The 18,988-nt window shown below is 42.2% G+C and overlaps 1 protein-coding gene across 13 annotated transcripts in view; it reads right to left on the bottom strand.

The window, feature by feature from the left end:
- KALRN (kalirin RhoGEF kinase) overlaps positions 1–18,988 on the bottom strand; it is a 494,138-nt gene that overhangs the window by 389,414 nt on the left and 85,736 nt on the right. For 10 of the 13 annotated variants that reach the window (XR_004427468.1, XM_033162941.1, XM_033163000.1 and 7 more), the window contains exon 2: positions 16,359–16,586. The exons of 2 other annotated variants lie outside the window; for them this stretch is intronic. Coding sequence is in view for 10 of the 11 variants with exons in the window: in XM_033162941.1 (XP_033018832.1) it covers positions 16,359–16,586 (228 nt within the window). In the remaining variant the exon portion in view is untranslated. Of the gene's footprint in view, positions 1–16,358; positions 16,590–18,988 lie in introns of all 13 variants that reach the window. One more of the 13 variants, XM_033162933.1, reaches the window with a different exon arrangement.

The following is an 18,988-nucleotide window of genomic DNA, read 5'->3' as shown; positions in this document are numbered from 1 at the left end:
GCATGCATACCCCATGCGCTACACTGAACTCAATTCATAGTAACAAAAGCTTCACAAAATGATGAAGCAAGATTGCAGTGGAAGGCTGAAAATAACAGCTCAAATGTTGATATAATTAAGTGTTACAACATGATGTGGACATACACAGTAAACAGTAGCTGGGCACTAACTGTCAGGGAAGTCACAGGTTGGCACAATCTGGTAAATGTCCCTCACTCACCAACACACCCAACAACAATCTAAATAGCAGCAAGGAATATATTTCCAGGGCAGCAGGAATATCCTCACAACAGAGGTGCTGCCTTGAATGAAAACATCTGGACTCCACATAACAAATGTGGGGGGGGGGGTTCTGAATCTTAATTGCATGCACACCCACACAGGTTATTATGCAAAGAACCTAAAGCACAATGAATTGAAGCATAGGAATTTCCATCAGGCCCCATCTATTAGATGCTGCACATATCAAGAGCCAGTGGCCTGATTTACAATATGTCAAGCTCATTCTTCTGTGTACTTCCATTTTGCCCGAATCTAGTCATCTTTGGGGTTGGACAACACAGCTTGTTTCACATTATTAGCATCCAGTAATGCTTATCCAAACAGTATTTCAAGCTAACATACAATTTGAATTAAGGCTGCATTCCTTTGCTGACATTAATCTAACTTAAAGTTTAAGTTCCAGCTGAATCCACTGGTTTTGGAACAATCTAGTTTGAAGGACATGCAAACAGAGTACAGTGCAAACAGGCCAATTTGCTCAAATGCTTCTGAGAAGCATTTGATGGAGCCCCACTCCCCCAGTGCAACAGACCACCTAAAGAAAATAAATAACTTTTGGAACATAAATAGCAGCAGCAGCTGCTAGCGTTCTGTGCATGGTGCCAATCCTCCCACAACAACCGCTACTACTACAGCTCACTTATTGTCTACGCCTCCCTCTCGCCTCGGGAAGAGAAAACCAACTCCCCCATGCCTAAAAACTGCAGAGCATTAATCCTTTTAAAAAATGAGTAAAGCACGGGGGGGGGGGGGATTGAAAACTTTAATTAAAAAAAAACTGATGGAAAAGTTCAACAGAAGACAAATTAATGATCTTGCTGAACCAGGCTTGTTCTTTCTTCCACTGACTGCAATGATAGTTTTGGATTTATTTTTTAAAGTTCTGTTAAGAATGGTCACAAACTGACATTTAAATGTACTATTTAAAAGGCTAAAATCCATATGATTTTGAAGGAAAGAAGTAGCAAATTTTTAGACAGTTTTTAAGATACTTATGAAATTCGACTAGCCTGTTCTATTACCTAGACCAATGAGCAACACTAGCACTCAAGTTTGCTATAGATGTCACACATTTTCAACTAACTGATAGCACCAGAACAAAACAGGAAGCATTTTCTTGGGAAGATTGCAACCCAACACATCTAAGAAATGGAGCCAAATTTTGTCATATGCATTTCGGAAATTTTGTCATATGCGTCTTCGGGTTTCCTGGTGTCGACCCTGCAATCCTGCCAATCAATACCTTTTAAAGCTCAGATGCAACACAAAAGTGAACAAGTAAAGCAGCATACGTCAGCTTATCCATAACATCACACCTGGCTGGTGAGGCCATAAGTGACAGTTATCCTGGGCCTAGAGCCCAGCATCCCAAGGCCAGGCCTACAGAGAAGCATAGCATCAAAGCAAGCCAATTAGCATATATCAAAGCAAGTGAATATAAACATATATGAGCTCATCCTTGCAGCAATTACCAATTAGTTTGGGCTTATCTTGACTAGCAAGGTGGTGCTTGCAGGCCTTTTGGAACATTTCACCTTTGGTTCAGCACAGTGTACCTGGAAGGTTGCCCATAAGGAAATGTGGCCCTCAAGCTGAAATGGCAGAATTGCAATGTGCTGCTAAGAATCTACATTCCTGCCTGTGGCAAAGCAGTCTGCCCAGCTTCAATTCCTACTAATATGCAGTTGCTTCCCTTCATCTCTTCTTCTAAGCCAGGAAGGGCTGGAGGGAGAGAATAGGCCGTGTGGGGGCTGGTTGTAGGGCTGCCATACATCTGGGATTCAGGCCGCAAAATGGCGTCCTGGAAGATTTGGACATACGGCAAGTAGGGTGACAACTTTGTCCAGACACGACTGAACGACTGAACAACAACAACAACAAGCTGGTTGTCAAGATGTGGTAGGTCTTACTTCCCACACACCAACCAAAGACCGGTTGGCAAGAGGGAATTAATAAAAGAAGACAGAATAAAGGCCTTCTTGGCTAGTCTATCCTTGATTCCTGCTACAAGGTGGAAAGAGCTCTATGTACTCCTGTTTGCATGTATTAATGTTTGCTTATAATATTCGCTTCCCAGCACGACTTATCTCCCAGAGCGCTTTAGTTTGAAACAAGAAATGGACTGGCAAGGAAGATTTTTAAAAAGGGTTAAACAAATCAGTGGAAGATATAGTGATGTTCTAGCTCTGCTGCCAGGCCCAGTATGCCTCTGAATGCCAGTTGCTGGGAGCACATGTGGGGAGGGTGCTGTTGCATTCAGGTCCTGCTTGTGGGATTCCCTTGGGCATCTGGTTGGCCTCATCCAGCAGGCATCTTTTTATGTTCCTAAGAATACAGGACAAGAAAACTTCAGAGCCACTTTGGAATAACTGGGCTTATGCGGCACATATTCCAATTCAGGGAGAAATTATTTGGTTGGAGCTGACCCCTGTATGTGAATTACTTTTCCAGGAGATCTTCATGAGGAAGAGAAACTAACGTCACCCTAACCTTGTTCAATTCTTTATCACTCACACTGACTGCAAAACAGCAGCGACTAGCTATCGCATGTAAGCCTTCTGCCAATATTTCTTACGCAAATAGACTATGGCTCTTTAAAAATGCATTTTGCCCCTGAGTACAATCAAATAGATTTTCTCCAAAGGCCATTATGGACTATAAGCATCAATATTTTTACAACCAGATGACATACACACAGATAGATAGGACAAGGGCTTTTTAATACAAAGAATGTACTACAGCAGAATATTCAATATACTGATGCATTGCACGTGGACATATATGTATACATTATCTCCATGTAAAAATTTGCAGCACAGTACTATGCATGTACATTCAGAACAAAGTCCCACAGAGTTCAGTATCACTTATGCCCAGGTCTCATAGCCAGACATGCAAACACCTGCACATACACAGACTCACATGAACACACACACACACACACACACACACACACACACACTGTGTGTATCTTTAGCTTTAAGGCTAGGTCACATTTATTTACCATCATAATGTTAGGGTGTTGGGGGGGAGTGTGGAGGAAGATCAGTTGAATATTGCAAGAGACGCCTTTCAGTAGGATCCCTGTCACTCAGCTTTTGCTCTTATTTCAGCATTTCACAGAGCATAGCCATTTATTTTCTTCAGTAGGACTGGATGGAAAGCATTCACTTAGTAAAGGAGTACACTCAAATATATCAGTTAATTGAGACTTAAGCTGCACCCAATGCCACTAGTTACTAAGAATCATGCTTTCTTTATTTCCATAGTCCATCCACTTCATCTTCATAGCTGCATCTTGGATTTTGTTTCTGGGTCATTTACAATCATTTTTACAGAAAGTGAGTAAAGTCAAGAAGATGCAAGTGGCCACCAAATGAGTGTCTCTGTTTTAGAGTTGGGACTTTCTGTTTTGCTTTCACTGTTATTAGATTGTTTAATGTGAAATGCTACTGAGATGGCAACTACTTTTGTCATGCATATTGGAGAATAAAATTAATTGACTGCACAATTAAAGGGCACTGGCTGAGCACACACTGAGGCATAAGCACTAGAGCCATAAAGCTGGGTCATCAAACCCATCAATTAAACCAGTAGTGCTATTTGTGAGCATAGTGCTGGTGAGATTGCCTGGGGAGCAATCTCAAGGCAAGGACAAGGCCTCTTATGTTATCTATTAAATATATATGACAGGCATATAGGGTGTTATGCGGGCATGCCTGGAATCTTATACGGTTTTGCCTTAAATGTACATATGCCCTAAGTGAATAATCATTATTAAGCATAGTTCTTGGAATTTTGCACAGATGCAGAAAGGAACTGTTCAAAAATTCCTTGATGTAAACCATTAGACGCCTTTACAACATGTATCAGAAAGAGCAGTAGATTCAGCAGGGAGTATATGTTGATATGCTGGGCAAGCATATGCGAGAAAATCATATAAAACAAAACTAACTAAGCCAATATAGCCAGCTGATAGTGGACTATACCCTGAATTTGATAGGCTTCATTCAAATTGTATTTTTGTTGTTTCGAAGGAACTAATTTTCATATACAAAACTTGCAGATTTTTAAAAATATAATCTATATTTCTGTACATGCAGGGCACCCAATGTAGCAGAATCACATACCTGGAAGAATCATAAGGCTGGAAAACCTATAGAGATCTAACAATATTGATCCCTGGTCTAACACAAAACCATTCATAAGGTAAACCATTCATTCAGAACCAATTCCCCGTACAGATAGATTTATTGATTTATTAACTGATGGGGCTTTTGAAGCAATGCGTGTCAGTAAAATACTTCAAACACTCAAGCAAGAGAGACAACAAACACACTAGAGGAAAGGCAATCTAGAATTTTAGGTCTGATATCTGTGGTAAGTGAACACTCACCTTAATCTGAGGTCTATTTCAACTATAGCACCATTCAGTCCTCCCACAATGGCTGAATGTGTGCATCCCTATGGTTAAAGAAGCTTAATTATACTTAAAACTGATGTCTGAACTGACAGACCAGGACATCTAATGAGCCAAGAAGCAACAATCAAAAGCTATGGTATGAGGTGAGCTTACAAACCAGAGAATGTACTATCTATGGTTTGTTGTGGTATCTGAATTGACAAAGCAGAATTATCTGAACCACAGAAGCAAGAGTGCTGAAAGATGAAAGTAGATGGGGGAAAGCTTCACGCTATGGTTTACCTTAGATTATGGCTTTGGTTCTAAACTATGGTTAAGAGTCTGGTTGGTGTGATACGGTATTTGAAGTGAGTCTCCTTCCTAAGATTTAAATCTGCCCTATATTTCAAGCATTTCTTACTCTGGAGATGTCATGCTGAATTCCATGAATACACATCAGGATTATTTGGGGTTGCTGTCCAGAAGGCGGGAGGGTTAGTTGGAATTAAGTAGCCATTGCTCATTTGAATATACAGGCATTCATTTATATAAGCACTAGTATTTAAAACCAGCTCTTGGCTTCCACAAATGTAGAATTGAGGGATGGGAGATGAAACCAGCTGGGAAACAAAAATACCAGCTGTGCCAATTTAGAAAAGGCCAGGTGGCAAACATAGGATTATACCAGAGTAAGAGGTTTGTGGGTTACAGTCAGACTATAATCCTATCCCACTGACCCAGTTGTTGCAGAATCAAGGATATTTTGCACATTCAGCATTGTGCAGACTTATGTCCACACCTGAAAACACAGCAGTTTATACATATGGGCTTAATTTACGGCTATTTTCTAGCTCAGTTTCTGAATTTGACCTACTTATTAAGTAAGAAGGGCCAAGATCATTATCACAGAAAACCACAGTTTACAGTAATTGAGAAGAACAGAAAGTGATCAGCAAGTACAGAGCTGTAACAGAGTCATAAGTCTGGATATAGGCCCTGTTAAACTTGTTGCCAACCTATTCAGGCCAAAAAAGCATCAATGGAAGCCTTAAATACGCCTTTATCCGAAACCATAATTTCAAGAGCATTATTTTGACCAAGGACAGAAAATAGACTTTACAACAGAAATTAGACTCTAAGACACAGTAAGTGTTAACTCTGGGCCATTTCACATTTATGTGCCCATTACGCACATTTATGGTAGCCTTTGTAGTGCTTGTAGCCAGCCTCCACTTACTCATAGAAACATCCCATTCATTTATTTCAGAAACTATAGGGGACATTCCCTGGACACACTGTCACTGACTTGAAAGCTGCCATCCTCTAAAAATGATATTTCAGAAGAAAAATTCCAGTGAAATAGCTCAATTAGAACTAATACCAAGGTTCAATTCTATTTGTTTGGGCATCAAGACAATGGTTTTCCTGTCCCACTACAGGAAACTGAATTTTCTACATTCCACTGCCATTTAAATCCACTGTTTACTTTCTCCCATCTATACCACCCAACAACACTTCATGCATCTAATAAGGGGACTCTAGTCCATCACATATTATGCCACAATCACTTGTTATTCTTTAACTCTTGTTTTGTCAAGATAGTAATTACCAGTAGTTGTTTTTTAACAGTCTTGTCCACAAACTCCCTCCAAAGCATGCTTAACATTCCAGATGAGTTAATCACAGAAACATAGAATTGTAGAGTTGGAAGAGATCCCAAGGGTCATCTAGTCCAACCTCCTGCAATGCAGGAACCTCAGCTAAAGCATCCATGACAGATGGCCATCCAACCTCTGCTTAAAAACCTCCAACAAAGGAGAACCCACAACCTTCCAAAAGAGTCCTTTTCACTATTGAACAGTTCTTACCATCAGAAAATTCTTCCTGGTGTTTAGTCGGAATCTCCTTTCTTGTAACTTGGTTCGAGTCCTACCCTCTGGAGCAGGAGAAAACAAACTTGCTCCATCTTCCATATGACAGCCCTTTAGATTTTTGAATGTGGCTATCATATCTCCTCTCAGTCTCCTCTTTTTCAGGCTAAACATACTCAGCTTCTTCAACTGTTCCTCATAAGGCTTGGTTTCCAGAACCTTGATCATCTTAGGCCCTCCTCTGCACATGTTCCAAATTGTCGATATCCTTCTTAAATTTGGGCACCCAAAACTGGACACAGTATTCCAGTTGTGATCTGACCAAGGCAGAACAGAGCAGTACTATTACTTTCCTTAATCAGGACACTATACTGCTGTTGATGCAACCTAAAAGAGCATTATCTTCTTCTTCTTCTTCTTCTTCTTCTTCTTCTTCTTCTTCTTCTTCTTCTTCTTCTTTCTTCTTTCTTCTTCTTCTTTGCTGCTGTATCCTACTGTTGACTCATGTTAAGCTTGTGGTCTACTAAGTTCCCTATATCCTTTTCAAATGTACTACTGGCAAGACAAGTGCCGCCATCTTATAACGTTGCAGCTGGCTATTCCTATCTAAGTGTAAAATCTTACATTTGTCTCTATCAAAATTGGTTTTCTTAGTTTTGACCAAGTTCTCCAATCTGTTAAGGTCATATTGAATTCCGATTCTGCCTTCTGCAATATTAACTACCCCTCCCAGTTTGGTGATATCTGCAAATTTGATGGCCCTCAATTCCTTCAACCAAGTCTTTTATAAAAACTTTGAACAACAATGGGCCCAGGACAGAACTCTGTGGCACCCCACTTGTCACTTTTCCCCAAGATGACGAGAAACCATTAGTGAGCTCTCCTTGGGTTTGGTCAGTCTACTAGCTACAAATCCACCTAATAGTTACCGTACCTCATCTAGCCCACATTTAACCAGCTTCTCTGCAAGAATATCATGGGGGCCTTTGTCAAAAGCCTTACTGAAATCAAAATATACTATGTCCACAGCATCCCCCTGATCCACCAAGCTTGTAAATATATCAAAAAAAGCACACAAATTGCACACAATTTTCCAAGCTATTGACTGAGCATGAAAGCATGGAAAGAACCTTTGAAGAAGAACGACCATTTTCTCCATACATGCAAACATCGCAAGCATTGCTGATGCCCAGGAACAGAAGACAAACTGAACTACCTTATACTATGTCAGGCTATTAGCCCATCTGGCTTAGGGTTGTCAACAATGATTGGCAGCAGCTTTCCAGGATTTCAGACAGGAATCTTTCCTAGCTCTACCTGGAGAAGCCAGGAATGGAACCCAGGATCTTTTATATTCAAAACCTGTGTCCTATTCCTGAGCAATAGCCACTCCCCAAGAACCTCTCTGCACCACCACAATAGCTTACCACAAGATGAAGCTCATCAATGTTGGAGAATCAATGCTCTGGTCTGAAGGAGGTATTGTAGTTTGCTCGTTCTGTAAGTATCAGGTGATATTTTAAGGCTTGAACTCTTGCTTGGCTTTAGCTTGAAGTCTAAGCCACTCTCTGATGGTCCACACCCGAATGCCCAACTTCCCAGCTCATCAGTGTATCAGCTAAGCTTACCTTAGAAGGAGTGTCTCCATTCCCATCGTTCAGCCAGGACACTGAGGTCCAGCTCTGAGGGCCTTCTGGCGGTTCCCTCACTGCGAGAAGTGAGGTTACAGGCAACCAGGCAGAGGGTTTTCTCGGTAGTGGCGCCTGCCCTGTGGAATGCCCTCCCATCAGATGTCAAGGAAATAAACAACTACCTGACTTTTAGAAGACATCTGAAGGCAGCCCTGTTTATGGAAGCTTTTAATGTCTGATGTTTTATCACATTATTATTATCATCATCATCATCATCATCATGATTATCATCATCACCATCATTAATTCTGTTGGGAGCCGCCCAGAGTGGCTGGGGAAACCCAGCCAGATGGGCGGGATAGAAATAATAAATTATTGTTATTATTAGACCTGACGACCTGTCCAGTGCCTGCCTTTCTTTGCCTCCCCCAGACTGCCTATCTGTCAGTGACCAACATTCTGCCTACCTGCCTTGCACATGGCTATGCTTCAGACAACTTGTCCTTAAACACATCAGTTTTGCTTCATCCTAATAACATGGGGTGTGTGGTTAGGAAACTGGGTAATTAAAAGCATATTTATACAAAACATGTTTATACAAAGTCAGGGGTAGCTCTCCAGATGTTGTGGACTGCATCTCCCACCAGCCCCAGCCAGGATCGCCAATAGCCAGGGATGATAGCAGCTTTAGTCCAAGCATCTGGATGGCACCATGTTGGCTTACTGTACACTAAGTAAATGTGCTTTGGACTCCAGCCATTGAAGCAAAAAAGTTCCATTTTAATTTAAATCATTTTATGAAAAGGTAGTCATTGTTACATGCAAGCTCAAATACATCCATTGCAGAAAAGTTCTCCATACTTGGTAGTGAGCCACATTTAATCATTTTATTTTCTAACTAAATTTAAAACAGACTCCCTAAGTAATAAAAAAAGACAGACTTGGCTGTTTGGAATTTTAGCATGTGGCTGACATCCCAAATATGTAGGAATGGTCATGTTCACCACTGTTGGTCTAGTCTATTTGGCAGGAAAACTGCTGTTCCACGTTCCACATGCCACAGAGTATTCAGCGTTACCACCTCACATTTCTGTTCATTGCTTACGTATAAATATATTCCCTATAGGAAGAAATCCTCAAATTATTAGTTGTTTTGAATTCTCAGTCATAGATTCAGAAAGTACTGTAATCCCAGTTCTGCTTTATGAACTGGGTATCAAAAGATGTGAATAATACATAGCTGCTTGCTGACTAAAACCCTATTTTTTCAGGCTTCTGTTTTCCAAACTCTGGGTCAATTAGGACCGCTTCATACAACTATTTTTTTAATAAAATGTAATAATTACCATATGGTGCCTATTCTGCCTATTCAAAGTTTGTGCTGTAAAGTGATCTGGTTAAAAGTGCCTCCTCATGATAAAATGACAAATATCACAACCCTGAGTTCCAGTAGCAACTCAGGTATGGACAGAGAGGAGGGAGCAGTGGTGCTTATGCTTAGAAGGAACTAGGCTCAAGACTCACAACTGAGTCTAAACCCAACACCCAGGAACCCCTGAGTCCATATCCACTGAGCTTGAGCTTTCAGGTCTGGACCCCCAGAGACTGCAGCCATCAAGTCCGGATCCATCAACAAGTGGCATCCTCACCCCCCACATCCACTCCCTCTGCAGAGGCAGTTTGCCAGGCCAGACAGTGTGCAACACCATGGAATGCTATAGTCCAGGCCAGAAAGCTGCCCCTTTAAGGTTCTGCTTAAATTTTCTTCTCAATGAATAGGTGAGGTTGTGCTACCTCAAATGGCAGAATTGGGGGGGGGGGGCTCAAATCAAAAATACTTTTTCCAAACAAAAATAAAAAACTAACAAAAGATTTAAAAACTAACATGTCTGAGGAGAGGGATCTAACCTAACCCTCCCTCTGATATGCTAGCTTCTTTATGTGCAGGTAATATTTTTTATGGAGAATCACTGAGTCATGTGAACCCCCACCTGCTGTCTGAAGTGGAAGTTTCCAGGCACAGGTATACTATCTCAGCAAGTATTGGGTTTCCATCCAGCTAGTTCCTGAAGTTGCTTTCACTCAACAACCAGGTCCAATTCATTCCCAAGGTCTAGGGTGGGGATGAGAAGCGATCATGAGAACGGAAATTGGCAAGAGTGCATGTTGGGGAGTTGAGGTTGCCCATTAACTCCCAACTCCCTTTTCGAAGTAGCCCTGGCCAAGAGCAGCTGATGACAAAGGGCTTATGCAAATTGACCTCTTGGATAATGAGATCAGTAAAAACTGTACAGAGAACAGAATGATTCAATATTGAAACTATATTTTGAGGGTTCTTTTGGGAAAGAGAAAGTAGCTGTGCTCTATGAATGTGACCCACTTTGAACTGAATTTTCACAGAATGTGGATATTTGGAAACAGATGCAACAAATAAACAAACAAATTTCATACCAAGCATGCAGACAGGAAATATGAAAGGCAGGCAGGCTCCACAAAAGCTGATGTCAGAAAGTCACAATTCTTTTTCATACCAGAAAATAACTTTTGACAAGACTATTATACCAGCCAGCGTTAAGGATAAAGCAAAAGGAAGTCATTTGATAACCACATAATAAAAGTGTCTCTATTAACACAGGGTCACAACCCTGATGTAGCCGATCTTTTGTGCGCTCTTCTGCCTGGAGGACTCAAATTTGCCAACAGCTGTTCCAAAAGCCGCACAAGGGTTAAAGGGGGCCAAAGACACTGCAATAAAAGAGTTAACCATTTTTATTTAATTTGCAACTTGCAGAAGCAGTGCTTTTGGCAATAACACAGTGTTCTGGATACCTCCTGTACAGCTGCTAAAAGAAAACATGAAGAGACAATCTATGCCACTATGATCACAGCACACTGTTTTGATACGGATCAGGCTTCTCCTCTGCAAACAGAAGAGAGCATCCAATGGATTGCAAACATGTTTTAAGGACTTCAGGCCTCTGCCTACCTAGTACCAGATTTTTATTCTTCCGATCCTAACAAGATGTGGTGACAGCTACTTCCTTAGACAGCTTTTTAAAAGGATTAACCAGGGTGGGCAGCCCACATCCCATGGCCTAATTTCATGAGGGTTACAATGACCGGGTGGTAGGGGAAATAGCGGGAAAGGGGCTGGTAGAAAGATATAGAAGGTGTCCACTTTTAGCTCAGAAAACCACCCCCACTGCCTGTATGCTGACCTGGCAGTTTGCCCCTAAAGGAGTGCATCCCTTAACAGAAGAAAGAAGTTGCCCACTCATGGGTTTGATAAGCTTTTCAGTTGTATTGACTGATAGAATTAAATCGATAACTGTGTGTTCTTACACATCTGTACATACTCAGAAGTAACCCAACTGATTCCAGCAGGGCTGGCTCCCAGATAAGTAAGTATGCTTAGAATTGTAGCTTTACTTTTTCTAATAAGATCAGATCAGTTCAAATCCTAGAAGGCGATGGCCTAAAATATGAAGAGAACAGTACAACCTGAAAGCATTGTACTAGCCTGCCATACTAACATTGTTGTTTTTTTAAAAAAAGGAATGGCTTCCTAAGAAAAACTAGGGGCCCTGTTATTTATACACCATGTTTTCCATATGTGCATGTCAAGAGGAAAGCCGTTACTCAGAAAATCAGACCACTGTGAGGTTCATGTGGTGTTTTAACTATTAATCCCGACACTCTTTTTAGCCAGTAAAGGCATTTATCCTACACACACACACACACACACATCTTGGGGAGGGATGGGTGGGTGTTTCTCACTCCCCAGCCCCTGATAATTTATTATTTTCTATATAAACTGTACAACCAAGTCCAAGCATTCCATGTAATAAAGAGATACAGCTTTTTTGGACCATCTTTTGGCTCCACCTTACAAAAGAACATTACAGCCTCCCACCAAGAGTACATAATTGTTCCCACTTAAACAGCAACATGTGCTTCAAGATCTTGATGATAAATAACTGAAAGAGGAAATAGCCTTTTTATCGTGTGTGGGAAAGCATCCAACCACCAAATAATGTTTTTTTAAAAAAAAAATCATCCCGGCGAAGTAAAAGAAGAAGAAAATGGTGGGATCCAGTTGAGGTCCTTGTTCTCACAGAAGGTAGTTTGATCTAGCAAAAGAGACTGCTAGCTACAGCCAACACACACACACACACAGACACACACACACACAGACACACACACACACACACACCTTCCACTTTGTTCTGGAGGGTTCCCCAACTCTCTGGAGCTGATTTTAGGGGGGAAGTGGAAATAAGCAGAGATCTCATTCTCTCTCCCGTTAGCAGACACTTCCACTCCAGCAGCAGCCATTCTGTGTGTGCAACAGCGCCATATTCCACCCAGATCATTTCATACGAGAATTATTTTGGTTCCCATTTTCAGCAATGTATATGTACTGCAAAGCAGAGTGACTTGGCACCTCTGTATATACCTCATGTATTTGCTGGGACTTTGTTCAGCATCAAGGCCGGCTAGTACAGTATTAGCTGGACCAGGACCAGCACCAGCGACCTGTGTCAATCTATGCGATGCCAATAATAGCAGCACGGTGTTATTGAAGGCATGATTGTCTTTGTCCCCAAGCATGTATGGGTTACACTACTGCTGCTTAAGCTGTATCCAAGGGTATCATTTCGCCTCTCCTTGAAAAAGGGACCAGCTTATGGTAGAAGGGCATGGTTTTATTCCAGAATCTGAATCAGCTGCTACTGAAGTAAAGGGTTCAGGAAGAAATAGGGAGGGAACTGCAGGTGGTTTGAAACAGAATTCAATTTTAAAGATGTAAATTAGTCTTGTTAATCATTTTATATATAAAAATAATGTTTTTACTGCCCATACTGGAAATCTACTATATATAGGGAACCAACCAGCCAGAGCTGGGCTATGGATAGATTAGCGTGCTGAGGCAGCCCTGTTTAAGGAACTAGCAGCGAGAGCACATTGTGGATTTTACGTTTTCCATCCATTCCTTTCTCTATGCTGTGGCAGTCTTCAAAGAGGAAGTAACAGTTGTAACCAAGGTTTCTCAACTGAGACATCACACCAAACGTGTGGTTTTATTCTGGTGTGCCAGCCAGTCACAAACTACTGTTTGTCAACCTGGATATACTGCCAAGCTTAATAAACTAAGGTTTGGCATGATACATGATTTTAGCCTGCATGAATGTGACCAGAATATGTAGGACAATTTGAGGCAAAACAGACAGTGGTGGGTGAAGGTGGGACTTTTTCAAAATAGGAGCAATGACATCATCTGCTAGAGTGCTAGTGGCAGACCTTGGCAACCAAATGAGCTGATAATAAGGCTTTCAAGTTTTACAATTGTTTGTGGCAGATTAGTATGGAGGCAGTCAGAGAAGAAGGCAAGCTCACTATACAAGGGCAATCAGCAGGTCCTGATAAATTGGACATTATGCTATATACTACTTCTTCTACTCTGTGTGTGTGTGTGTCATATAGATATAGGCATGCACAATTAACACAGCTCCCTGCATTTTTGCCCACCCTTGGTAGTAGAGTTGTGGGGGCTGTTGGGACAGCACCTGCACTTAAAAAAATTCCCATGACACCACTGAAAACAGGGAGGGGGGAACAAATACTTTCCCCGCCATACTCATAGGGGCAAAACAACACTCGTCATGAAAGCAGGCAAGCTCTGTAGAATTAAAATCTCAAGCTTCACATAACAGTGCTTGCAGACAACTGTTTTATTTATTATTTATTTTTTTATAATATTCATCTGATACTATTATTTTCAAGCCTGCAAAAACTAGGAAAGATTACTTGCCTTTATTGTGGGAGCAGAAGGTGGCTCATAGCCCCTGCTTTATATACAACATGAAAAGGGAGGGGGATCCAGAAGCTGGGCTAAGAGGCTTTCTGATTGCCCTCTCCCTCCTTACCAACATGGTTTAAACTGCAGTCCTCAGTAAGGATCTGGGTGCCTTTCAGATGTAAATATTTTACAAGAGGATACCATATGGGAGACACAGCTGTTTGTTTTTATTAGCAAAAAGAAAATGAATCTTTTCACTTTGTACAGGGGTTTTATGGACGCCTGGTCTACTGCTCTCTGCCAATATTTAAATTACCTTAGCTCAGATTAACCTCTAAAAACCGCTCTAACTAAAGATGGCCTCTAACTATCGAGCATAATTTAAAGATGGCATAAAAGGAAAACAAGGCTGCATGACTTTGGTGTTATCAAGCACACCTTATGTAATATTTGAATGAAAACAAAAGCTAAGCTTTTGGAGAACAGCGTTTACCAAAGGTGTCATGGGCTTTGAAGACACTCGAACTCAGGACACACACACACATACGCACACTTTTTCTCACCTGAAATTGTACTGTCCAATAAAAAGCTTTTTCTCTTGCTTCTACTTAAATGCAAAAACTCATATTGGGCTGGTTGCAGCATAAGTTGTATTCTTAGTGAGAGTTCACTGAAGCAATTCCCCATATGGAAAGTGTTACCATTGGAATAAAAAGGCATGTGAATTTTGCAGACAATATCTGTGAGCAGGAGCTGTCAGAAATCTAGTATCCCACTATGGATGAGCAGATGTCCCCTCTTCTGTTATTGTTTTGTGGGTTGGATCTGGCTCATGTTCCACTCCACCTGCCTTCCTATTTTAACTTGGAGAATTTCTAAAATCAATTTTGGAATTGGTACATGCCCAGTTTGCTGCACTTTACAGTCCCCATGCAGTCATACCAAGATTCCCTTTTGGTTCAGTTTTTAATTAATGCACATATGTGCTTGTGTACTTTGATAATCAATAATGATGGGGAGAGATATGGCTGAAGACTGAAGCAAACTGCAGATGCAAAGCATACTTAGAAAAAGTACAGAAATAAAACAAAAGAGAGAGAAGAACTGCAAATTGCTAATGTGTCAGTGCCACTCTGCAAACAAGGTCAGATTCAGTACCCCAAAATATATGGAGAAATTTAAATGGGGGGAATTTACTAAGCATTCCTATACCCTACCCAAATAACCTTCCTGCTACATTGATGTGGGTTTTTCATGTCAATGCCCACAAATCATTCAAAACATTCGCAAGGATTAAAAACATGAAGAAAGAACAAGTTCTAACTATGAAGTATATCAACTTCATTCAGTGGAATCCAAGGATGCCATATTATATGAGGCATGGCAAAGTGGCTTCAGGCACCAGATTAGAGAATGACCAGCATTTCCCTACCCCCAATGTTATATTAAAACTGAGGTTTACGCCCCAAGCAGGGTGGGCCTGCTGCCAACTTTTTAGAACAACCTCTCCCAACCTGGTGCCTCCCAGAGTTTTGCACTACAACTCCTATCTGCTCCAACCAGCATGGCCAATACTCATGAATAAAGGGAGTTGCAGCCCAAGCCATCTAAAGAGCACCAAGTTGATGAAACCTATCTTGGCAGAAAGTCTAAGGCCAACATTCAGTGGAACTTACTACCATATACGAGGCTTAGGATTGGGGTACACACCGCTCTTTGGCATCAGCTATCCCACTGCGAATATTTAATATACATGGGAATTTTTCAGTGGAACAGAAGCCAACAAAGGCAATTATAATTTCCACTCACAGACAAGTAAACACAAGTTTCAAGAAATGGCTTCAGGCCCTGAAGAACTAAGTTCCTTCTATGCTAGCCTCTTGATGCCAAGAAATAGACTACAAATCTGTTTGTGGAGATGGTGGAGACAATACATTAGGCAAGCACTGGAAGCTTCTCTTTTCTGGTAATAAAAGTATAACACTATAAATTAAATCCTGATTAAATCCCTGAGGCCTAGAACAGCTACAGTAACTCAAAGACACTCAACAGACACTAGCTTGACTAAAACTCACATATTCACATCCAAGTGTAACACTATTCACTGGACCACATTTTGTCTTTCACAACTTCGGGTCATACCAAGTTTCTCTCCATTATATTGTAAACATAATTATCCAGATAAAAGTTTATCTGGACACAGGCATGAAAGGGTTTGTGTCCAACTATTCAACACGGTCTTGAATTTTCACTGTGTTCTTACTGTCAGGTTTGTCATCAGCTCCTAGCTGCAAAGGGCAGGGGAAGAACTAAACCCTCACAGGGGACTCTCTCCGTCCCTGGGGCACTTTGAAGTCCAAATGGTAGCTGACCTTGTTTTGGATTTTCAGGCCTCACCCGAGGGTGCCAACTGGAAAGATGTTCAGGTTTTGTAGTCTTCCCTGTTTGGAATACCTCTCTGGAAGTTGCTTCCCCCAGTTGTTTGCCTTGGCTTCTGGTATGGGAGACCTCTACCAGTTGTGGCAGTCTGGGCTCGGCAGGGCTTCTGCTGCAGCTTCTTCTGCTCTCTCGCCTTTGGGGCTTGCTGCTCTCTTCCCTGGCTGCTGAGGAAGCACAGGTGAGTCAAAGCTTCTCCCTCCCTCTTTCAACTTACTTTCACATTGTTCTCCTCTCATTCTGCTTTTTCCTTTCTTTCTTTAAGGCAAACCCTGGTGAGCTGATTAATGGGCCAAACCACTGCAATCCTTAGTAGTAGTAGTAGTAGTAGTAGTAGTAAAGATTATATAAGAAGACACCTGATTAATTAAGAGGGACCATTATTTATAAAATTTAGAGCCAGCTACAACTTATATTTCTTTCCCCTCATATTGTTAAATTGATTAGATGAGTCATTTAAGTTACATCTAGGCTTTCAATTCTTTGCTCTAGGGTGTTTTGATAAGTTATTTTCACAATCTTAGCTACTAAGCCTTCACAGAACAGTGTGTGTGTGTGTGCAAGCATCAACATTTCAGGAAACTGGTATTAGATGTTGTTCAAGCACTGCTGCAGTTTTCCCATAATATTACATATTTAACGAGATATATTTTTATATTTTATTCTGTTTTGGTTGAGCCTGTCAATAATGGTAGGTAGAGGTTTGGGAATGTTGATTCAGGTTTATGAGGGAATATATCCCATCTATCACAGCCAGAAATAGTCTCATAACCCAGTTGTGGATGATTTTATTAGTTGCATGGATGATTTTTTTTATTTTATAAGGGCAATAAATATAATGTTTATATAGACTATGTAAAATATTTTGCATTATATTAATTACTCTTATGATTCATTGTGGTGGCCCTAACATTTTCTTCAGGCACACTATTTATGTTATGCATTACCGTATTTTTCCGTGTATAAGATGCCCCCTATTTTTGGGGACTCCAAATTAAAAAAACACCCCTCAGCACTACCTGTGTATAAGACGAGCCCCAATTTTAAACCTATTTTTTGGGTAAAGTCTTATACACAGAAAAATATGGTATGTAGGTGTGTATGTTTGTATTACATTTCTAGATCTCTTCTCAGCTATGCTTCCAAAACAGTTAAAAATTTATTTAGTTGTTAATAGCAGTATATGAGATGAGGCCTTCTTCTACTGTGTTGGAACACCAATCCATCTAGTCCAGATTTGTATTCCATGACTAGCCATGGTTCTCTGCCACCCAATATTCTTTCAGTTTGAACCCGAGACCTTCTGCATGCAAGACATGAGCTTGAACATTGAGAAAGGGCCCTCCTTTAATGCAATATAGTAATTCAACACCAGAATTAAAATGTCTAACATATAGCAAATATTTCAGTTCAGCAGATCAGTATGAGAAGGATATTGGACTCTTTTAATTCTCAGTTTAACTTCTGAATGTGAAATGCAGTCTGGAAAAGAGATGTCTTCTGCTATCCTCTTAAAAAATAGCAAGTAATCTGGTCAACCAAGCTTCCCTAAGCAAGAAGCTCCTTTTAACTGGAATTGGGCAGGCCAGTGGCGGAGTAAGGCTCCGCGGTACCCGGGGCGGCAAAGGAAACGCCCCGGGGGCGGGGCGTCGTGACGTCACATTGTGACGTCATGACGCTCCGCCCCCAGGGCGTTTCCGGGGGTGCCGGCGCCGCTTCTGCAGCCCTCTTTTAAGCCGAAGAGCTCGCTTTTAAGCTCTCCGGCTCAAAAGGAGGCTGTGGAAGCGGCGATCCGATGACAGAGTGCGCCTGCGCGTGCAGGCGCACTCCGTCGTCGGGCCGTGCGCTGCCGCTCCCAGGGTGACAGAGGGAGCGGCAGCGCGTGGGAATGGTGGGAGGGGCTGCCTCTTGTCCCCCCCACGTGCCGCCGTTCGCTCCGTTGCCCCAGGAGCAGCAGCACCGCACACACCGTGCGCTGCTGCTCCCGGGGGGACGGAGCCAGCGGCAGCGCGTGGGGCTGACAAGCGCCGGCCCCTCCTGCCACTCCCCACGCTGCCGGTCACCCCGGGAGCAGCAGCGCTGCATGGACGGGGTGCTCCCTCGGCCGTGCGCTGTTGCTCCTGGGGTGACGGAGGGAGCGGCAGCGCTTGGGAATGGCAGGAGGGGCTGCCGCTTGTCACCCCCATGCGCCGCCGCTCGCTCCGGTCGCCCCGGGAGCAACAGCGCACGGCCGAGGGAGCACCCCATCCGTGCAGCGCTGCTGCTCCCGGGGTGACCGGCGTTGCCTGGGGAGTGGCGGGAGGGGCGCCGCTTGTCGCCCCCACCCGCCGCTTGTCGCCCCCACCCGCCGCTTGTGGCCCCTGTCGCCCGGGGGCGTACCGCCCCCACCGCACCCCCCTAGCGACGCCCCTGGGGCAGGCTCTTCTGTATGTACAATGATCTTTCAGGCTTTTGCTTTTCTGTTGAACAGGAGTTTTAATTATGGTTTTATTGTTGTTTGTTGTGCTGTACTGTTGCATTTGTGGCAGGGTCATAGCTCAATTATAAAGTATCAGGTTTTAAAACT

The sequence above is a fragment of the Lacerta agilis genome, chromosome 1 (genome assembly GCF_009819535.1).
Source record: "Lacerta agilis isolate rLacAgi1 chromosome 1, rLacAgi1.pri, whole genome shotgun sequence".
Taxonomy (NCBI): domain Eukaryota; kingdom Metazoa; phylum Chordata; class Lepidosauria; order Squamata; family Lacertidae; genus Lacerta; species Lacerta agilis.
The sequence above is the reverse complement of the archived record's forward strand: the minus strand, read 5'-3'. Positions and strand labels throughout refer to the sequence as shown.